Genomic DNA, 23374 nt, shown 5'->3' with positions numbered 1-23374 from the left:
CAGAGGAGAAAACTGAGTCTCACAGAAGTGAGCACATGCCCAAGGCCACGCAGTGGCTCAGAAGCAGGGCTGCGGGTTTCTCTTAGTTCCCCGGAGGGGGCTGACCCCGGCAGCCTTCAAGCTGTCACTCGGAGCTGTCTCCAGCAGTGCCAGTGCCGGGAGGAGGGAGGAGAGAAGGGAGGGGAGGAGGAGGAGACTGGGGTCTACCCAGTGAGTCCGGAGCTCCCAGCAATTCTCGCCTGCGCCCAGAAGAGCTCCCAGAAAGGCTTCTCTCCTCCACTCTGGCCTGGAGGTGGCTTCCTCGGGGCTCAGGATGCAAAGGTGGGGGTTGTGGGCCGCGGCCTCACTGACCCTCCTTTCTGCACAGGCTTTTCCACAGACGGACATCAATATCAGCCCAGGTGAGCATAGGGGCCAGGGCCGGAGCAGGCGGAGAGGAGGACACCTCACAGATGCTTGAGGTTGTATCCGTGAGGCCTGGCTGCGTGGGCTGCAGGCCTGCCTGACCCACGGTGTGGCGGGAGCTGAGCTGGACTCTCCCCCCCCCCCCCGGGCCCCAGGGGCATTGTGCTAGGGTCACGCCCCAAAAGTCCTGATTTTAAATCCCAGTTTTGCAACTTAAAAACTGTGTGACCTTGCCCAAGTTTCTCAACCTCTCTGAGCTCAGCTTCCTTTGGACAATGGGGGTGAGAGTGGCACCCTCTGGGGCTACTCTGCAAGGGAAGTCGGATAAAGTGGGGGAGTACTTCAGGCTTGGTGTCTGGCACCCTAGGAAGATCTGAAAAGGCTGTTTCTGTTAGGGATTTGGCACCTGGGCTCCCCACCCCCACCCTGGCTGTGGCAGCTGCCCTCAGGGAGCTTTCGGACCTGCTGCTGCGCCACCACCGTTGGGCAGGCTGAGGGGACACAGTTGTCCCTCTCGTGACCTCCCTGGAGGCCACTGCTCTGTGGCCCACTTCGGAGGGTTTTCTGTGTCCCTGGGAATTGGGACCTAGCAGCCTCTGGCGTGCGGCGTTCCAGTCTCCAGCTTGAAAGTCTCAGGGCTTCAAATGAGCTCCGTTTCTCCTCTTGGCAATGCGGAGGCTGGGGGCTCGTTCTGAGAGACCCGTCCGGGTGGGAAGATTCCTGAATCCTGCAGCCTGCTCAGGGCTGAGGATCTTGCCTGTCACCTCTGCCGCGAAGGTTATTTCCAAACGTTGTTTAAAATATGTGAAAATAGTAATAATTATTATTATTAATGGGGTGCCTGGATGGCTCAGTCAGTTAAGTGTCCGACTTCGGCTCAGGTCATGATCTTGCTTTTCGTGAGTTTGAGCCCCGTGTCGGGCTCTATGCTGACAGCTTGGAGCCTGCTTTGGATTCTCTGTCTCCCTCTCTGCCCCTCCCCCGCTTGCACTCTGTTTCTCAATAAATAAATTAATTAATTAATTAAATAATACCTATAACCAATTAAGATTTACACAGCCCTTACTATATGCCGGGCATTGTTTTAAGCACTTTTTTGTGTGTATAGATTTATTTAACCTTCACAATAACTTTATGGCAGAGATACCGTTTTGATCCCCATTAAAGTATGACTAATAATGAACTACTTGTAAGACTCCCATAAGACCACATTATTGGGATGTTACAGTGTTGGGACCAACTTAAACAGTGGGGTGATAGGGTTACCAGAGAAAATGCCTGGTGCCCGTGTAAATTTGTATTTCAGGTAAACAGTCATCTTTCAGCATAAACATGTCTCAAATATTACGTGGGACAGGGGCCTGGAATGCTCGATCGGTTGAGTGACTCTTGATCTTGGCTCAAATCATGATCTCACAGTCTGTGAGTTCGAACCCTGCTTCAGGCTCTCTGCTGTCAGCGCAGAGCCCGCTTCGGATCCTCTGTGCAATTCTCTCTCTACCCCTCCCCTGATCGTGCTCTCTCTCTCTCTCAAAAATAAATAAAAACATTTTTTTAAAAAAATTATGTGGGACGTAGGCTTAAAATTAGTTGTTTATCTGAAATTCAGATTTACCTGGGCCTCCTTCTTAATCTGGCCACCCTGATGGTGGGAGATGAGTTCATTCGGGCAAGTGTCAGGGGCTCCAGTTCTGTCATAAAATCTCTGAGCATCTGTCTCAGTCAGCTCTGGCTGCCATCACAAAGTACGATGGACTGGGTGGCTTCGACAACAGGAATCTGTTTCTCGAAGTTCCGAGGCTGGGAGGTCAAGGTGCTGCCTGATTCAGTTCCCTGGTGAGGGCCCTCTTCCCGGTTTGCAGGTGACCACCCTCTTGTTATGTCTTCCCATGGCAGAGAGAGAAAGAGCATGTGCACACTCTGGTCCCTCTTCCTCTTCTTTTTTATTTTTATTTATTTATTTGTATTAATTCGTTTAATGTTTGTTTATTTTTGAGACAGAGACAGAGTGCAAGCGGGGGAGGGGCAGAGAGAGAGGGAGACACAGAATCAGAAGCAGGCTCCAGGCTCCAAGCTGTCAGCGCAGAGCCCAATGCGGGGTTCGAACTCACAAGCGGGAAGATCATGACCTGAGCTGAAGCCGGATGCTCAACCGACTGAGCCTCCCACGCACCCCTCTCTTCCTTTTCTTATAAGGACACTAGTCCCATCATGGGGGTCCCACCCTCCTGACTTCATTGAACCCTCATTACCCCCCCAAAGACCCCACTTAACCATTATATTGGGGGTTAAGGCTCCAACATATGAATGGGGGGACCAGGGGGACACAAACATTCCGTCCATAATAATGTCTTTCATCCTTGCTCTTATGGCTCAGTTTCCGCATCCATGCAATGGGCAAGCAGGAGAGAAGATGGACAAAATATGCTTGAAGTCTGCCTTGTATATTGCAGTCTTTCCTTTGTATCCAGTATGTGGAAAGGGCCTGAGGCTGAGTTTGCAAGTGGAAACAACTGGGGAGTCTCCTCTCTCTCTCTCTCTCTCTCTCTCTCTCTCTCTCTCTCTCTCTCTCTCTTACTGCTTATGCTCCTGGCATCTCTGAGCATCAAGTTTCCTCCTCTAGAAAGTGGGGAGAATTAGCAGTGCCTACCAGACATTTGGGGGATCTTCAGTGAGGTCATGACGTGAAGTGCTTAACACACGGTAAGTGCTTAAAAACTGAGTTCTTACCGCTAGTACTTCTGTTACTGCAGTTGTTGACGAGATGATAGAAATGGCCAGAGACGGTCTTCTGCTGTGACAGAAACCTCCACTGGAGAAAGGAACTTCCAGACATCTCTCCCCCAGCTCACCCCCAGCTCAGCTGAGAGGGGCACTGAGATCACTTCAAACCCCGGCAACTTGGAAAGCTCAGAACTGAAGTTGGCAGGAAGGGTTGGGGAATCCATGGAGCCTAACCCTTCGATATTACAGGTGTGGAAGTCGAGGCCTACAGAGGCCAGTGACCCTGCCACGGTCATCATCCGTCCAAGTGGTAGTTCTCCTTCTCTCCAGGTTCCCAGCCCAGCAGAAAGTCTAGTTGGGGCCTGGGCAGACAGATCTTCTAGAGGAAAGTGACTTCGAGTCAGAAGAGAACGCGTGCGTGCAGGTGTGTGTGTATGAGTGTGCATGTTGATGTGTGACTAGGGAGGGCTCATCTTAGGGTGTCAGGGGGCCCCTGCAGACCATGAAGCTGAGGGCACAATCAAAGCCCTCCTTATTGAGAATGGGCCTAGTTTATCCTCCCCTGGATACTCCCAACTTTTCCTTGCAGAAAAGAGCATTGGTCATATTATTACTGATCCCAGCGCTCCTAACCTTCCATGCACGTGAAGATATATGCACACAGTGCATCGGAGCCACACCTCTAGATTTGCTTGAGATCACTTTAGACAATTCTGGAAGGCTTGGAGGCTTTAGCCAGACTACAGCCTTTCCGTAAAACCTTTTCTCCGAACCTGGCTTTTGATCACATTGTTTAAGTGGATTAATGAGTGTAAAGTGCTTAGAAGGGAGCCTGGCACCTAGTAAAAGCTACATAAATATTTGCCATTATGATTCTTCAACCGTTACCAACAAGTTTCATTTCCTGGCTCCTGAGGCCAAGTACTCTTCACAGCAAAGGACATTCCAGCAAAGCGTTTGAAGTCTGAAGCTCACTGGCTGCTTCCGCAGGCCCCCGGGGGTGGGCAAGGGGGAATCGGGCTTCTCTTTCCTCCAGGAAGCTGGCACTGTACTCCCAGCTCCAGGCAGGTTTCGGGGCCCAAGCTGTCTCTGTAGTATAGTAATATCTAATGCTTACTCGGATCCAACCATGAGCCAGGCCATGGCTTCCCTGTGAAGTAGGCATTATCGTCATGTCCATTTTTAGATGAGAAAACAGAGGCACAAAGCACTGAGTGTCCAGCTGGGGCCGTTGGACTCCAGAGTCCACGCTGGAGCATGGAGGTCTGAGCAACTGGATGTCCCTACTTCCTTGAAGACATCTCAGAGCCTGGATCATAGAGTCAGATCCCAGAGTGCCGCATGGACGCTCTGGCCCGTTCCCCACCCCTCCTCCACGGTCACGGAGCCCTCTGCATATTTCTGAAGTGCATCTCATTGCCATGTGTGTGTTCCTCTCTCCATACTGAGCGACTTGAGGTCACAGACCTCAAAGCCCAGTAGGCACCCAGGAAACATTGAATTATTTGCTTAATTAACTTTTGGTCTTAGCTCAGGCTGCTATAACCTATGGTGAAAACACCATACACTGGGAGGCTGAAATAATAGGAATTTATTTCTCCCAGTTTGGGAGCCTGGGAAGTTCAAAATCAAGATCTTGAGCAATTTGGTTCCTGGCAAGTACTCTCTTCCAGATGCTGTCTCCCCTCACAGTGGAGAGAGGGGGGTGGGGGTGGGGGGCTCTGTTCTCTCTTTCTCTTCCTATAAGAGCACTTATCATAGGTTCCCCCCCCCCCCCATGAACTTATCTAACCCTGATCACCTCCCAAGTGCCCCATGTCCAAAGACATTGAAGAGTTAGGGCTTCAGCATATGAACTGTTAAATTTGGTGTTTGATATATTTGTCTTACAAATGAGAAAACCAAGACCAGGAAAAAAAAAAAAAGAGGTTTCCTGGAGGCACTTAGTGTTTAGGGATGTCTGAGTCCATCCTGATACCACCACCATTTGCTAGCTGTAGGGGCAAGTGACCTCAGCTCTCTGAGCCTCAGTTTGCTCAGCTGTAAAACGGGCATGATACCAATACCCCTCCTAGCCTGATCTGAGCAGTTATACACTCACCACCCAATGAATGGCTGCTGCTATTAAGAATGTAAGACATTTCCCACTGCTCTTTCCTCTCTATCTTGTGGCCACGAGAGTGGCCCAGAGAAGGGAGAGCAAAACTCGGGCATGAGAAGCCCACGACCACCAGTGCGGATCCAGGACTCACTAGTGAGGAGGACGGCCTGACAGCGGGCTGTGTGAACCAGGGAGGCAGCGGGAAGTGAGGCAGCCCTCCCAGAGGCCACCTTCCTGGTCTCCTGGGACATCTGGGGCCCAGGAGTGGGGGTGGGGCTGGGGGTTGGGACGTGGCCCCCAGAGCCTCCCTCACCACCCCTCCTGGCTGGCTCCCAAGGCGGATCTGGGCGGGAGGCAGCGTGGTAGTGCACTGTGGGCGGCTGGATTGGTGCCAGGGGAGCGAGCAGCCAGATTGAGTGGGAAGGTGACAATTTCTTCTTTTAAAAAGAGAGAGAGAGAGAAAAAATGAGGCCTGAACTCCACTGGTGTGTTCTTTTTTCTTCACAAGCTCAGAGCTCCCAAAGACTTTGACTCCCACCCCAGCTGGGAGACCTTGGTGGCCTTTAGTGCTGCTAATTGAAGGAAAAGACCACTGCAGGCTCCCCGTTTCCAGAGCAACGAGCCCTTTTGTGCATCCCCTCCCCTTCCTTCCCCTCCACCCTCCCTCTGTCACCTCTGGCCTCATCTCTTACCTTCTCACCCTCTCGGATTCCCAGCTTGGCTGAACCATTTGCAGTTCTCCAAATGTTCCATATTCTCTCATACCCCCAGGCCTTTGCATCTGCTGTGTCCTCACCGGAAACATGTTCCCTGACTCTTATCTTTGAGGTCTCAGTTGAGACATCATCCCCTCCCAGAAGCTTCCCAGATCTCCAAATTCTAGGTGCCACTTTTAGGTGCTCCTGTGGCAACACCCTGAAATTTCCCCATCTGGGAAGGGGGCTCTGGTGTCCTGTGCTAATCAACCCATGAGCTCCTTGAGGAGACAGTTGGAGTGGCCACCAGTTCAACTAGGGAGACAAAGCGAGTAAACAAATAACCAGCCTCCAAAAATAATTTGGGGGTGCTCCCTCAAGTTTTTGCCAGCATGACCCACATCCACAAACGACATAATAATTTATTTCTGTGCTTATTTTTCTTAAAAAGTTTTTAACATTTTACTTATTTTTGAGAGACAGAGACTGAGTGCAAGCAGGGGAGGGGCAGAGAGAGAGGCAGACACAGAATCGGAAGCAGGCTCCAGGCTCTGAGCTGTCAGCCCAGAGCCAGACGCGGGGAGCCCACGAACCATGAGACCATGACCTGAGCCAAAGTTGGACGCTTAACTGAGCCACCCAGACGCCCCCATTGTTATTTTTCTTTATGTCAATCTTGTAAAACCCAAGCGATCAGAAGCCCCCTCTGTGTAGCTGGCCACAGTATCTCCAGCTAACTGCCTGAGCCCAAGTGGGTGCTCAAATAGAATTTGTTGAATGAAAAAGGAAATGAATGAATGTCCAGACCATCAAGACTGAGTCAAAAGGAAATGGGCTTAAATCCGACAGGAATCTCTAAATTAGGTCTGGAGCCATACAGCCTGGCTTTTAAAACCACCTCCACCACTCAGCTGCTGTGTGATATTGGGCATGTTACTCAACCTCTCTGTCCTTGGTTCCTTCCTCTGTAAAACGAGAGTGATTGTGGTATCTACCTTGTAGGATGTGTGAAGACTAACTGAGCTGATATGTACAAAGAGCCTGACACCATGCCTGGTTCAGGTGACAGCCGGTGGGGTTGGTCCTGTTTGTTACCATCATTACCTGCCATCATTACCTGACTCATCAAGCTGTAAACCTATAGAAATCCCTTCGTGAGAGAGACACAGATTGGCGAAGGCTACTTTGGGGTTCAGGCTGATAAAAGGCCTCTAAGACCCTTCTAGTCTCAGTTTCTAGAAATTCCAGAGGGAAGGGGGGTGTGGGATACCAGGCAGGGTGGAGTTCATTATCCCATGTGCAAACACGTGGCTTTTTGCCTCCCAGATCCTTCCAATTAAAGGCCTTTGCCTGCCCAGGTGGAAAAGGGAATAATTGAGCAGTGACCTGTCACAGCCCCATTTTCTGGTATGTTTCACCCCAGGCATCCATAACCACCATTTGTTCAGTGGACAAAATCAAAGGAACCAGGAGGGTGAAGGAGGGAGCTTGTTTTCCACAGGGAGACCTGCTTTGGAAATATCCACCAGGCTTTAGGACCCAGGAGAAGCCTTTGGACCTTGGGGAGAGGGGAGTAGGAACCCTGGCCGCCTCCTTTCTCCCCTTCCAGTCCCTTTCATTTAATTATTAAAGTCTCTCTGCATCTTCAAAGGTAGTGCCACAAAGTTCCTACAAAGAGCTCAGCAACATCCACTGTTTCAAGAGGTGGAACAAAGCAGGACTGACGGTGTGGCTGTCTGGGGCGGGGGGTAGGAAGGGGAGTTCTGGTCAAATGAGAAAGCCCAGTGGCTCTGGTCAGTGATGGGAGACATGGAACCTGTCTGCTTAGCGTAGCTGTCTGGATTAAGACATCTGACTCTTTCCCCCAGATAAATGCGCATGCACACGTACACACTCTTGATTTTGCACTTCATTTCAGGGGACACAATGGATCCCCGAAACCCCATCAACCCCGGCTATGAAACCCTGAGCTAATCATTAATAATCATACTATTACAGAGCAATCCATGGACGCCAAGCATTTGGCGAACTTCTATGAAGTAAGGTGCTGAAAGATAGTGAACCATTCTCAGCCCCGTTGATGTCCCATGATGAGGCATCACGTGGACTTTCAGATCAAAGACTCTGGTGTCAGGAGGTTCGGTTCAAATCCCTACCTGCCACTTGCGAGCAGGATGACCTTGGGCGAGTCACTTAACCTGTCCAAGCCTCAGTTTCCCTGTAGGTGTGTGACACATTACAAATGCTTCATAAATGTTGTCCACTACTTTATTATTCAAGAGCTCAGCCAGCTGTTACAGTGGCTTGAAAGGCAAAGATCCCACACCCTTGGGGGGCCACAAGAGGGGCCCCAGAGATCAACCAGTTTGACAGCTGAATGTGCCATTGTCACCTGGCATGTTAGGCACAGAGCTGGAGGCTGGGACCCGGACCTCCAGAGTCCCAGTCCAACAGATGTTAGCCCTGCCCCCCACCGTGGGTGAGCTAGCTAACATAGCTCAAGGCAGGCTCTCAGTGCCCCTTCTTCCTCGAAACCAGTCATCTTGAGTTGTGGTTTCCAAAAAAAAGATATCTCCTAAGAGGCCTTCAAGGGGGTCGAGGCTTGGAGGAACTTTATTGTCTCAAAAGTGGATTTCCATCTGTGCTTTTTCAGAATTAAGGATGCTTCCTGAACCCCAGTAGTTCGATGGGCTACAGATATAAATAGTCTTGGCTATAGTTTGTCAGTAAACACGTGGAGAAATGTCTGCCCTCACCACAGAGCCCAGAGTTGCGCATTGAAACAAGGCACCTTTTTTTTGCTTATAAAATTTGCAAAGATTGCCATTAAAGTGACAACACCCGGCACTGGCGAGGGCACTGTGAGATGGGCACTCTCAGACATTACTGTGGGAGGATAAATTGCTTTCAGGAGGCAATTTAGCAAGTTGTATCAAAGCCTTAAAAATCTCTCCTTGGAAAATCTTCAGAAATGCTGAAAAAAGCTTGATGTATGAGGCTGTTCATCTCAGCATTATGTGTATTTGTTTTTAAAAAAAGGGAACCAGTCTAATTATCCACAAATAGGGGAATGATTAAATAAACTCTAGGGGGACCACTCCGTGGAGTATTCAAGAGCTATTTAAAACAATGTTTATGAAAATTTATAATAACAGGAGGGGAATATATTCTAATTTTTGGAACTCTGAATATTGACAGGTATGTATAGTACAATATAAGAATTGAATTTTTACAAATCACTGCGTTCAAGCATGATACGAAGAAAAACACACCAAAGCAGTAACATTTTTCAAGTGTTCTACAATGAGCATATATTACTTTTGTCATTTGGTAAATTTTAGGTACGCATGTATTTTTTGGACCTCAAGCACAGAATGTTACTGATCACAATGGGACATGTTTTACTTTCACTCTTGAAAAGGTGTCATAAGCTGTAGGAACAATGTTTCCACGCTACCAGCCCTCCCGCCAGTCTCTTTCTCTGCCCGCAGTCATGCCCGAGCTGCCCCCGGCTTCTCTGTGCCCACTATTCTGGATGGAGTTCAAAGGCCACTGCTACCGATTTTTCCCTCTCAATAAGACTTGGGCCGAGGCTGACTTCTACTGTTCTGAGTTCTCCATTGGCAGGAAGTCTGCGAAACTGGCCTCCATCCACAGGTGAGTGGACATCCGTGCCCCATAGCCCAACCAAGCACCCCCTTTGGAACGGAGAGTGAAAACTGGCATTTCTCACTGGTGTTTCTCTTTGGTAATTCAAGCTAACTTTGATCTAGCCCAATTTCTCATTGAAACGGATCCGGCCTGGGGGGCTCGGTCGGTTAGGCGTCCAACTTGGGCTCAGGTCATGATCTCGTAGTTCATGGGTTCAAGCCCTGCGTTGGGCTCAGTGCTGACGGCTCAGAGCCTGGGGTCTGCCTCAGATTCTGTCTCCCTCTCTCTCTGCCCCTCCCCCACTCCTGCTTTCTCTCTCTCTCTCTCTCTCAAAATTAAATAAACATTAAAAAAAGAACAAAGGGGCGCCTGGGTGGCACAGTCGGTTAAGCGTCCGACTTCAGCCAGGTCACGAACTCGCGGTCCGTGAGTTCGAGCCCCGCGTCGGGCTCTGGGCTGATGGCTCAGAGCCTGGAGCCTGTTTCCGATTCTGTGTCTCCCTCTCTCTCTGCCCCTCCCCCGTTCATGCTCTGTCTCTCTCTGTCCCAAAAATAAATAAACGTTGAAAAAAAAATTAAAAAAAAATAAAATAAAATAAAAAAATAAAAAATAAAAAAAGAAGAAAGAAACAAACCGATCCAGCCCAATTTCTCATTGAAACAGTTGAAGGCGAAGCGTGTAGCATGGGAAGCTAAGAGCTGCTACAGGATCCACCTTCACATGTGCTGATTTTGTGCTGTGCCCCGCATGACAACACGGGGCTTGACCCTGCGATACAATGTGCATAATATATATACCAAGAATATAATACGAGGAATAATAACTGACGTCTATTTGCTGAGTGTTTGTGTACAGCATCATTTTGAAGCTCTCTCAAACCATAATGGGTAGGTATCTTCCTTTGCACAGACACGGAACCCGATCCTCCAAGAAGGTAACTTGCTCAAAGTTACATAGCTTTAAAGTGGTGGAGCTGGGATTGGAACCTGAACAGTCGAATTACCACCCACCAAGGCCACCTTCAGCATTCCTCTGTGTCTCCTAAGCCCCAGCCACATTGACTGTCTCAAAGTTTTACGGTGTGGTGCAACCGTTTTACTCCTCCAGACCTTTGCACATTCTGTTCCCTCTGCTAGGAATTCCCATCCCCTTCTCCTCCGTCTCTTCACTGAAGTCACCCTAACTCCGTGGCACCGTAATTGCACTCATTGCCCACCTTTCCTGGAGCCCATTTTTCATCACCTTTTATTTATTTGTTTGTTATATTTATTTATTTATTTTGAGAAAGAACAAGCACGAGCTGGGGAGGGGCAGAGAGGGAAAGGGAGAATCTCAAGCATGCTCTGACATTGGGCTCGATCTCACGAACCGTGAGATCGTGACCTGAGCCAAAATCAAGAGTGAGACGCTTAACCAACTGAGCCACCCGGGTGCCCCTTCATCACCTCTAACTGACTTGCTTTCACACCCGACGGCCTTGCCGATGTATGGCTTCTTTTCAAGGACCTCAGAGACTTGAAGTCAGAAAGACAGTTGGTTCTTTATGCTTTAGAGTCACTGACTTTTGTTAAGAACAGAGAAGGGGTCCTGTATCTTAGTTGTTTTTTTTTTTAATGTTTATTTTTGACAGAAAGAGATAGAGAGCGTGAGTGGCGGAGGGGCAGAGAGAGGGAGACGGAGAAGCAGGCTCTGCACTATAAGCCCGACATGGGGCTCGAACTCATGAACCGTGAGATCATGACCTGAGCCGAAGTCGGACACTCAACAGACTGAGCCACGCAGGCACCCCTGTCTTAGTTTTTAAATGAATCCTCCATGTATTCAGCCAACAGATACACAGAGCTCCCACTGTATTCTCAGTGCTGCTGAAGAAGATGGGAGGCTGTCATGGTCTATTAGGAGAACGGGAACCACTTCAGACATGCAGAACAGAATTTAATACGCACGAGTGATGGAATCTAAGATCGTAAAGAGGCAGTAATGAGGCAGTCTAGAGATTCACAACAGCAGGAAGCCAATTCCACCCCTAATGGGAAGGCAAACCAGTCTCATAGAGCTGGAGCCACCAAGGCGAGGCAGCCCCCGCCAGCAACTCCCGAGGCAGGGAGAGAAATACCGGGCTTCTCTCGGCTTCTCTCTGCCCCCTTCCTCTTCTGGCCCTTCCCGCTGCTTGCGGGGAAGCTGACAAGAAAACGTGGGAAAGGCAGTCTTCAGGGCAAATCCGCTGTGATACAGGCAGAGCACAGGACCGGCCCGCACACCGGTGGATCAAAGAAGGTGTCAAAACTTTCAAGGCTGTAGAGGAAAATGAGATACTCGGAATAAAGAGTACATTTTAAAATGATTCCAAGTGAAAATTTCTCTTTAGCCAGCCCACAGGCAGGACAGTTCAGCCTCTCATGGTGCTTATAACCTCAACCTTAGCTAGGCATCAGCAAAGATTCTGGGCAAATGTGGGGAGTTTCCAGGCAATTCTTGACCCAATTCTGGTCCTTTGCTGCCTCAACCTACCTTCTTCCTGTCTTCTCAACTCCGAATGCCCCCTCTTTTTCCTTCTTGTACTACTAACATTCTCTCCCTTTCCTCTCTTTTACAGGTAGTTTTCCATTTTGGTATTAATACTTTTTTTTTTTAAGTTTATTTACTTATTTTGAGAGAGAGAGAGAGAGAGAGAGCAAGTGGGTAAGGGGCAGAGAGAGGGAGAGAGGGAATCCCAAACTCTGTCAGTGCAGAGCCCAACGCGGGGCTCAAACTCATGAACCATGAGATCATGACCTGAGCAGAGATCATGAATCAGAGACTTAACCGACTGAGCACCCCCGGGCATCCCGGTCTATGATACTTTTATGAAAACATTTTGGAAAGTTGGATCTGAACAACTCCTTAACCTGTTGTATGTGAAGTTCAGTTCACAGAAAGCTAGACGCTATTATAAAATCCCTAATTACATCTTGTCTTTGAGACACAATCCAATTCTATATTTCTGGTGTTTTCTTCATGCTTTTATTTTTTTCTTTCATAATTAAACACACAATCAGCTTATGTCTGTCTGTGGAGCATCTGATTGAAATTTAACATCCTCATACTTTCTGCTTACCTAATCATTTCCGCCTTTGTTTCAAGAGGCAGTTGAGTTGAATTAAGTTCAACTGCTCTATGCTCCTTATTACTTGCAGTAGCACCTTGGGCTTCTCTATGTTCCAGTTATTTTGACCAGTTATGGGGGAAATGCAATGAAATATGGAAATTTTTTCCCAAGCAGGTGCTGTTGAACAAAGATGACAAAGTGCTAAAATGGCTAGGCGGCCACTCTACCCGATGACTGCTCAACGTGTATGCTCAGCAGTCAATGTAGGAGACCCCAAATTGTGCATGAGAGAGGCGTGTGGGGATGCCAGTGCTTACCTAGCGGGGCAGGACCAAGCTCAAGGACCCACTAGGGTGAAGAACACCCTGTCCCCAGAAAGTGGATTCCCTCACACGGTGGAACACATACTCTTGGAACATCAATGTTGACGAGAGCCCTGCTGATGTCAAGTAGAAGTAAGGTTTGGTGTTGTTTATGTGGTCCTTGTGGCTCATTTGAGGACACCAGACCTTAAGAAATAGAGAAATAAACCAACCAGCCTGCCTCTGGGAAGTCAGAAATGTGTGCTCCAGGTGGTCCGGAGTGGATAGGGGGTATTCAGGGAAGGTTTCCTGGAAGGACCATCTTGGATCAGGATATTCAAGGATGAGGAAGCCTAAAGAATGGAAACAGCAGATGTTCCCAAGGAAGAAGGAAGGACACTAGACTCAGACAGTCCTGGACCAGTCCCAGCTCTGCCACTTCCTCCCTACACTGTCTGACCAAGGAGACCAAGCATCTGAAGTTCTTACAAAGTTAGCTCGTCACTGAGTGCTCAAGAGAGGGAGCCATTAATAGTTCCGTTTATTATAATTCTAGGCATCTCAAGGGGGCCAGTTCTTACTTAAGGTTCCCATGTCAGATCATCTTTCTGAGGGCCAGCAAGCCCTGCCCCACTCACCCTTTTTCCCTTCCGTTTCCTCCAACAGTATCTCGGTTCTTAGTCCATTCAGGCTGCTGTTACAAAAACACGACAGACGGGATGGCTTACAAACAACAGAAATGTATTTCTCCCAGTTTGGTGGCGAGAAGTCCAAGCTAGGGTGCCAGCATGGTCAGGTTCATAGTGGGAGAGCCTGCTCCCTGGTCCACGATGGCCATCTTCGAGCTGCATCCTCACCGGGGAAGGGGTGAGAGCTCTCTGGCATCTTTTCAGGGCACTAATCCCATTCATGAGAGCTCCACCCCCATGACCTAATCACCTCCCAGAGTCCCCACCCTCTAATACCATCACACTGGTATTAACATAGGAATTTGGGTTCATATATTCCCAACATATGAATATGGGGTTTCAACAAATGAATTTGGGGGAGACCCAAAGATTGAGTTCCCAACTGTATCTGCAGCTCCCTGAATGGGATTGCCTGCAGCACGGTGTTGAGAAAGATTCTGAGTGCTTCTGGAACGGATTGGCAATGTCTTCCACAAACACAGAACGAAGCAGAATAAACGTGGGTGCTCTGATTGGCTACCAGGGCCTCAGGACAAAGGGAATTTAATAGGGGGCATTTTAGACAAGGTGGCAGCCCGTGGAGAGTGGCCATCCGGTGAAGCCGATGACAGCAGATACGCTTTGTTGCAGCATAAAGGGCACCTCACCAGAGTCCCGTTTTAAAGTGAGTTATTTGCTAGTTATTCGGTCTGAGGCTGCTAACTATGACTTGATAAAGATTTCTTGAACATACTGAAGTCTACCTTAATGCCACGTGGAAGCCGAAAATGGGACCCCTGGTCTGGTGGGATCTGCCCCTCTGGGTCTGTGAGCTCCTTGAGCCGAGTCTATTGTGTGTCCGTTGCCCTCACCTCCCTTACCTGCCCTCTGGCCTCTGCCGATGGCGTTCTCCAGGCTCCCTGGTAGCAGGGCGCTGGGTGAGCTGTTCCCTTCCCCAGGCTCTTCAGTGCAGCAGCTTCAAACATCAGGTCCACCCTCAACTATAACCCAAGAAGGAAAGGCCTCGATGGACCCTGCAGCCTTTTCCGCACACCTGTCTCCATTTATCAGGGAGGGCGGTATTTCCCAGACGCCCCTTACGGAAGTCCGCTTACATCCAGTTGGCCCACCTGGGGTTGATGGCCAGTGGTGGCTGAAGAGGAGGCTAGAAAGTGAAACCTAGCTTTCCTAACTTCTTTTTGGGTGGTGTTTTTTATTTTAGAGAGAGAGAGAGAGAGAGAGAGAGAAAGCATGTGGGCATGCTCAAGCAGGGCAGAGGGGCAAAGGATGGGGAGAGAGAGAGAGAGAGAGAGAGAGAATATCTCTAGCAGGCTCCCTGCTCAGCACAGAGCCTGACTTGGGGCTCCATCCCACGAACCTAGGATCATGACCTGAGCCGAAATCAAGAGTCAGATGCTCAACTGACCAAGCCACCCAGGTGCCCTTTCTTTCCTAACTTCTTATGTGGGCAACAGGCAAAGAGACCAGAGATGGCTGTGGAGTAAGCAACCAGGGGTGTCCATCCCAGTGTCCCATTGATATGACAATGCAAAAAAAAAAAAAAAAAAAAAGGCAATGCGGTGACTTCACATATGCAAAACATGCAACACGGTACCTGTCAGGAAGTCAGCACTCAGGAAACATTTTAATGATCCAAGGAAAATCTCTATGTTTCTCTCTATCCATCCATCCATCTCCATTTCTTTGTTGCTCTGGGCAGCAGACTGCTTTCAGTGTCCTCTACCGATGTCTTTTGTTAGGTGAAGTATTTTCTGAGTTCTTTGAAATAGGAGGTGAGGGTCCCCCAAGAAGACACCAATGCCGTCTTCTATGGTTTGAATATTTGTGTCCCACCCCCCAAATTCATAGGTTGAAATCCTAACGCCCAACGTGACCATATTCGGAGGTTGGACATTTGGAGGTGATTAGGTCATGAGGTGAAGCCCTCATGAATGAGATTAGCACCCTTTTTCTTTTAATGTTTCTTTACTTATTTTGAGGGTGAGAGAAAAAGAGAGAGAGAGAGAGAGTCCCAAGCAGGCTCAGCATGGAGCCTGACACGGGGCTCAATCCCATGACTCTGGGATCATGACCTGAGCCGAAATCAGGAGCCAGATGCTTAACCGACTGAGGCACCCAGGCGCCCCGGAATTAGTGCCCTTATACCAGACGCTCCACATTGCTGTCTTGCCCCTTCCTCCGTGTGAGGACACAGCGAGAAGTCTGTGACCCAGAAGGCCCTCACCTGACCATGCTGGCCTCCTGAACTTGGACTTCTAGCCTCTAGAACTGTGAAAAATAGATTTCTGTTGTTTGAAAGCCATCCAGTCTATGATATTTTGTTATTGCAGCCTGAAAAGGCTGACACTTTCTAAGCAGGGGTGGCCTGTTAACCAAAGGGCTTTGGTGTTGCTGAGTGGGCTATGCAAGTTCAAGCCCGGAGCCGAATTTTCCAGGGAGGCAAAAGATTTTGGAGGCGGTATGTGAACAAAAACCTGGTAGGATATGTAAGGACTGGCAGCATAGGAAAACGAAAGTGTCTAGTGGAGATTTCCATCAAGTTATTTGATGTGCAGAGCGCATGAGAAACCCCTTTCTCTGTCTCTTCATGATATTGTCAATATAATCCACCTCATTTGCTGGTGTGTTTGAGACAGTTGTAAATTTTTAGGATGAATAGTGGGGCTGAGATCTGCTTTGAACTGGCATGGATCTGATCCAGAGGTGGCCATGAAAAGACAGTCACATATGGGTGGTGTAATTAAAAAAAGAAAAAGAGGGGCGCCTGGGTGGCTCAGTCGGTTAAGCACCCGACTTTGGCCCAGGCCATGATCTCACAGTTTGTCGGTTCGAGCCCCATGTCCGGCTCTGTGCTGACAGCTCGGAGCCTGGAACCTGCTTCAAATCCTGTGCCTCCCTCTCTCTCTGCCCCTCACTCGCTTGTGCTCTGTCTCTCTCTATCTCTCAAAAATAAATAAGTGTTAAAAAAAATTTTTTTAAAGAAAAAAAGAAAAAGAAAAAAAGAAAAAGAAGGAGGGGCACCTGGGTGGCTCAGTCGGTTCAGTGGCCGACTCTTGATTTCAGCCCAAGTCATGATCTCATGGTTCATGGGTTTGAGCCCCGCATGGGGCTCTGCGCTTGCAGTGTGGAGCCTGATTCATCTCTGTCTCCCCTCCCCTCTCTCTGCCCCTCCCCCACTAGAGTGAGCTCTCTCTCTCTCTCTCTCTCTCAAAAATAAATAAATGTTAAAAAAAAGAAAACGAAGGAAAAAACAAGGATTGCTTTCAGTTTTTGACTCTGTCCTATGAACAGAGACGAGTAACACTACTGCGTTTCTTGCGTTTGCAGCTGGGAAGAGAATGTCTTTGTGTATGACCTTGTGAACAGCTGTGTGCCTGGGATCCCAGCTGACATCTGGACGGGGCTTCACGATCACAGACAGGTAAGGAAGCAGGGGCCATCAGGCCCTCTGGGCAGCCGCAGCCAGGATGCCAGTTTGACTTAGCCGACCTTTCACCTGGGGCCCATACGGCAGGTCACTGCGGCGTGCCCAGCACGTGGAGAGAAACCAGATACCGGGATGCCCCAGGTAGAAGGTAGTGTTGTGAAAGAGTATATGACGGGGACATAGCAGGATCAGGGAAGGCCTCTGTTTGGGTGTGAGTTCCCAGAACAGTGGACACAAAAATGTGACTAGATGTGTAAAATATTTCTGAGGGGGAAAGATCTGTGAGGGAGAAAAGAGGAGGGGACATAAGTGTGGTGATAGCACAGTTCTGAGAAAGACTTGGCTAGGCCAGTGGGGAGTCCTCAGGCAAAGGATGGCCACTCGAGGAACCCCGCCTGGGGCAGGAATGGGCCGGCACCAGCACCCCTGAGTACCTGCTGAGTCACTGACTGACTGGGCACAGCCTGGAGGAAACCTGGTCTGGCTGTGAACGCAGCGGTGAATCTGAAGGGGCAGGGGAGCTGAGGCTGTGGGTCAGCCGTGCTCCCTGTAGCTGGTCCTCCTGAGGGAGTTCCAAGCAGGGCACTTCCGTGGTTGCCACAGCCTCCCTAAGTTAAAGACATTTAAGCTAGTATCTAATGGATAAATAGGAGTCAGCCAGAGGAAGAGCATTCCACGTAGAGGGAATAGCATGGGCAAAGGTCCTGAGGCGTGAGAGATCATGACCTATTCGAGGACCTGAAAGACAAGTGGGTCTGGGATGCAAAATGGGGCAGGGGTCGATGGAATAATGGTGAAGAGCAAGGCCAGATCTCATACCTGGCGACATCGCAGCAGAGTCCCCCTGGGAATTCTGTCCCCAGACTTTCCCTGGGGGAGCTGAATACTGTCTCTGTTTTGCATGTATGCTACCAGCCCTGCCCCCAGAATACTGCGGGGAATAGGGCTCCGGTTCCAGCCCCCGTCCTGCCTCTTACTGGCTGGTAGGCGACTTTGGGCAATTTTTTTTTGTTGACCTCTCTGAGCTTCAGTTTCCTCAGCTATAAAATGGGGGTAATGATAACAGTGCCTTGTTATGAAAAGTCAGTGAGCTTAGCCTGGCACTTGGGACACTCTAAGAGCTCACTAGGGCTGGTAGAAGTCACTGTCAAATAGCAGAAGCAACAGTAGTAGCCAGACTCAACAGAGATGGATATATTTTTTTTATTTTTTTTTTAACGTTTATTTATTTTTGAGACAGAGAGAGACAGAGCATGAACAGGGGAGGGGCAGAGAGAGAGGGAGACACAGAATCTGAAACAGGCTCCAGGCTCTGAGCTGTCAGCACAGAGCCCGACGCGGGGCTCGAGCTCACGGACCGTGAGATCATGCCCTGAGCCGAAGTCGGACGCTTAACCGACCGAGCCACCCAGGCGCCCTGGATATATATATTTTTAAATCAATAGAATTCATCTTGCAAGAACCTACATAGAAGTTGTAATTGAAAAAAAAAAAAAAAAAAAACAACCCCACAATGGGCACCTGGGTGGCCCAGTCAGTTAAGTGTCCTACTTCAGCTCAGGCTGTGATCTCATGGTTCATGAGTTCGAGCCCCTCATCGGGCTCACTGCCATCAGCACAGAGGCTCCTTGGATCCTCTGTCCCCCTCTCTCTCTCTGGACTTCCCCCACTCATGCTCTCTCTCTCAAAAATAAATAGACATTAAAAAAAAAAGAACTGCAAAATTTCTATTCGTAATAGTAACTTTCAAATGGGATTATAGGAGCACCTGGGTGGTCCGGTCAATTAAACATCCCACTTGGGCTCAGGTCATGATCTCACGGTTCATGAGTTCGAGCCCCACATCAGGCTTGCTGCAGTCAGTGCAGAGCCTGCTTGGGCTCCTCTCTCTCCCTCTCTCTGCCCCTCCCCCACTCACTCTCTCTCATAAATAAATAAATAAATAAATAAATAAATAAATAAATAAATTTTAAAAATGGGATTATAGGGGCGCCTGGTGGCTCAGTCAGAAGAGCATGTGACTCTTGATCTCAAGGTCATGAGTGTGAGTCCCACGTTGGGTATAGAAATTACTTAAATAAATAAACTTAGAGAAAAAAAGGATTGTGAATACACTTAGGGTTTAAGGAACTTGTATTACAATAATTAAGTGTAGTAATAACAAACAATACAGTAAAAGATCTTGTTTTTTAAAATCTTCCTTGCAGGGCACTAGCTAAGTCCTTTGTGCCCTTTACTTCATCACTGCTCACAACAGCTTTCTGAGGGAGAGACTAGCTCCATTGTAAAGGTGTGGAAACTGAGGCTGGGGAGGTTAAGTAACCTGTCCAGATGGCAGTGAGGAGGTGGGTAGCATCTAGCTCTAGCCTCTCTCTCAGAAGCAGCATGCTGTTTCCATTATCTGATGCCACCTCCGTAATCATCAGTCTTTCGGGGGAGACTTTTCTAAGGACTTGAATAAATGCAGAAATGGCTCGTGTTCCAGAACATGGCAAGGATATAGTTCTTTCCACAGTTAATTTGCACATTTATTTTAACACCAATCAAATTCCCAACAGGAGTTTTCTTGTAATTGGACAGAGAAGTCTCACATCAGGCAAGAAAAATACACAGTACAGGGACAAAAGGAAAGAAATGAAGGGTGACTCCGGTCTGCTGGTAAATTGAATTAAAAAAAAAAAAAGTGTAGTAGTTAAAATCTTGGGCACGGAGTCTCACAGACCTGGGTTTGAATGCCAGCACCAATGCTTTATTAGCTATGTGAATTTGGCTAGGCCAATCTGAGTCGGAGTTTTCTCATCTGTGCAATAGACATGATGATGCCTGCTTGGACGGCGGTGGGGAGAAAATAAGTAGAGCACCTGATGGCAATTAATGAACCTTCAATAAACAGCAGCTAGTAGTGATGGTATAATAGCAGTATCTCGCATCAAACTGAGGACTTTTAAAAAATATTTTAATATTTATTTTTGAGAGAGAGAGAATGTGAGACACAGACTCCGAAGCAGGCTCCAGGCTCTGAGCTATCAGCATAGAGCCCCACATGGGGCTCAAACCCATCAACCAGGAGATCATGACCTGAGCCGAAGTCGGAAGCTTAACTGACCGAGCTACCCAGGCGCCCCTATATATGTATTTTGAGAGAGAGAGAGACTGGGCGAGATGGAGAGAGAGAGAGAGAGAGAGAGAGAGAGAGAGAGAGAGAGAGAGAGTCCCAAACAGGCTCCATACTGTCAGCACAGAGCCCAACTCAGGGCTCAAACTCAGGAACCTTGAGATCATAACCTGAGCCGAAGTGGGAAGCTCAGTTCAGTGAGCCCCCCAGGCGCCCCAGGACTTTTTAAAAAGTTTGTTTGTTAAGATATTTTTTTTCCAACGTTTATTTTCTTTTTTTGGGGGGGACAGAGAGAGACAGAGCATGAACAGGGGAGGGGCAGAGAGAGAGGGAGGCACAGAATCGGAAACAGGCTCCAGGCTCTGAGCCATCAGCCCAGAGCCCGACGCGGGGCTCGAACTCACGGACCGCGAGATCGTGACCTGGCTGAAGTCGGACGCTTAACCGACTGTGCCACCCAGGCGCCCCTTGTTAAGATTCTTTTTGAGAGAGAGAGAGAGAGAGAGAGAGAGAGCTCATGAGCATGCAGGCTCCTGCGCGCGCCCACGAGTGGGGGCGGGGCAGAGAGAGAGAGAGGGAGAGAGAGAATCCCGAGAAGGCAAGGCTCGATCCCACAAGCTGTGAGATCATGACCTGAGCCCATATCAGGAGTCCAAGGCTTAACGGACCGAGCCCCTAGGCGTCCCCAAAGTGAGGGCTTCCGCACTGTTCCATATGGAGGCGTTAGAATGTCAGCCCTGAGCTGGGGCTGGCTCTGATGCCAGATCTTTCTCTCACGGACTGGCTTCCTCCACTCTGGATGGGACTGCCCAGGAAGGGCAGTTTGAATGGACCGACGGCTCCTCCTATGACTACAGCTACTGGGACGGAAGCCAGCCGGACGACGGCGTCCACAAGGACCCAGAAGAGGACTGCGTGCAGATATGGTACCGGCCCACCAGCGGTAAGTGCCCGTGAGATCAGGGCTTTTGCAGGGGTACTGGGGAGGAGCCGGGGATGGCAGAGAGACTGCCTGCCCCCTCCTTTTCCTGGGCGTTAGGGGGCTGATGGGGGCGGAGTGGGCCGGGTTGGGGGCCCGGGCCCTTCTCCGCCGTGGATACAGTTTAAACAGTAGGTAGCGGGGCATTGTTGACCTGCAGACCGTGCTTGGATTAAAAAGATATTGGAGGCAGACGCATGGGGCAGGTTGGAAGGGCAGGGTCGCACAGACCGTAGTCAAAAGGTGGTGCTTCTGTGTCAGCTCCCCAGTGCGCTGGAGTGCCAGCCCCGACCCCGGGCTCGTGCTCCTCACTATCAGAGCAGAGGTATGCCTGGAGAAGCACCGAGGTGGAAGTAGTGAAAAGGATATACACCTGGGTCCAAGCCCTTGCCTTGCTGCTTTCTAGCTCTGTAACCTTGCAGGGAATCACTTATTCACTCTGAGATTCCGCTTCCTCTTCTGTAAAATGGATTTAGTAACCGTTCTACCCACAGGGCAGACGTGAGGATTATAGGAGGCACAGCTGATCCAGCTGTTCTCCGAACCCCAGCTCCACCCCTTATTAATCGCGTGGTCCAAAGTGAATGCCTTAACCTCCTGGCTCAGAGTCTGCATCTGCAAAATGGGCTAATGATACTTAACGCACAAGGTTGCTGTGAAGAGGAAAGAAGCTAATGTACCTAAAGTGGCCACAACGATTTGCATGTGGTATTAGCAATCACCGCCATCAGCATGAGCAACATCATCACTCCTCAACCCGATCTGGAGAAGTGAAAATGATTCATATTCTCATTTTGCAGATGAAGAAATGGAAGCTCAGAGATGTTAAACAATTTGTTCTTGGTCACACAGCAAGTAGTGAAATGGGTTTCAAACCTGGATCTACCAAAGTCCAGATTCAAGCACCCAACTCCTGCTCCTTCTGCGCCCCTTTTTCTTTTCCTGACTCGAATAGGGAGGTAGGGAACAGGGACTTGCTATCCTGGGAGCCAGTCTGGAGCCTGGGAGTCAGAGCTGGGCCAAGCCCCTGGGTAAAGGGTGTCCTGCCCCTCGACAGCAGCAAGTCAGGACCAGCCTTAGGAGAGAGAAGGGCCGGACAGCAGCCTCATCAAGCACCAGCCAGAAAGGGGTGCCAGTGCAGACATGAGGCCACGGGAGAGGGCTTTTACTCCAGTGGGGCGGTGAGGTTACTTTTACTGTGGTAGGTGGACCCTCACCCGGATTCTGTGCTTCTTCTCACTGCAGCTCTGAGGTCATGGAATGATAACACATGCAGCCGCAAGTTCCCCTTTGTCTGCAAGATCGCGTCTCTGACCATTCACTGAGCCGGTCTTGCCCCGTCAAAAGTGAGCCCAACTCCAGCACATCATGTAGGTATACCTAGTGTAAATCTGACACTCAATAAATATAAGCCACAGAAGAGATAAAGCTCCTGGGCAGACATTTTTGTTTTCAATTTTTTAATGTGTATTTTTATTTATTTTGAGAGAGAGAGAAGAGGAGAGGCAGAGAGAGAGAGAGAGGGAGAGAGAGAGAGAAAGAGAGAGAGAGAATCCCAAGCAGACTCTACATTGTCAGCACGGAGTCCAACATGGGGCTCAATCTCACGAACCATGAGATCATGACCTGAGCCTAAATCAAGAGTCCGATGCTTAACCGACTGAGCCACCCACGTGCCGCCCCAGGCAGAGGTTTTAAACAAGCAAGTCTTAATGATACAGAGTGGTGACTTGGTCACACTGAAACTGGCTTAATTAAGAAACAAGGGTGGTGGATATATGTAAGCAACACAAATCCAAGGTTGTTTGAGATTCAGAGTTGAATTTCACGGGCCTGGCTCAGTCACACGCCTATTCCACTTTAGCAAATTCTGGTGGTTTAGATACCCATCTCTGGGGCAGACAGTGGTGGGAGTTAATATCATCTGAACCATGTGGGCCCAAAGAGGAGAGTCGTTCCCCCCAAAACCCAAAAATATCAACAAATTTATACATTGCTGGTGGCAATATAAAATGGTGAAGCCATTCTGGAAAAGAGTATGGTGCTTCCCCAAAAAGTTAAATATAGAATTACCAAAGGACCCAGTGATTCCAATTCTGGGTATATACCCAGTAGTATTGAACACAGGTATTCAAACATGAGGGGTCATAGCAGCATTATTCATAATGGCCCCTCAAGTGGAAACGTCTTTGGGGGGC

The 23374-nt window shown here is 49.1% G+C and overlaps 1 protein-coding gene across 1 annotated transcript; it reads left to right on the top strand.

Moving 5' to 3' along the window:
- The first annotated feature begins 203 nt into the window (after window positions 1-203).
- On the top strand, window positions 204-22598 carry CLEC19A (C-type lectin domain containing 19A). Its single transcript, XM_030301261.1, has 5 exons — window positions 204-401; window positions 9417-9582; window positions 16983-17076; window positions 21011-21140; window positions 22422-22598. The coding sequence occupies exons 1-5, from the start codon at window positions 314-316 to the stop codon at window positions 22499-22501; spliced, it is 558 nt and encodes a 185-aa protein (XP_030157121.1). The 5' UTR covers window positions 204-313; the 3' UTR covers window positions 22502-22598.
- The last annotated feature ends 776 nt before the right edge of the window (window positions 22599-23374 follow it).

The sequence above is a fragment of the Lynx canadensis genome, chromosome E3 (assembly GCF_007474595.2).
Source record: "Lynx canadensis isolate LIC74 chromosome E3, mLynCan4.pri.v2, whole genome shotgun sequence".
NCBI lineage: Eukaryota > Metazoa > Chordata > Mammalia > Carnivora > Felidae > Lynx > Lynx canadensis.
Note: the sequence above shows the minus strand (reverse complement) of the source record. Positions and strands in the feature narration are given on the sequence as shown.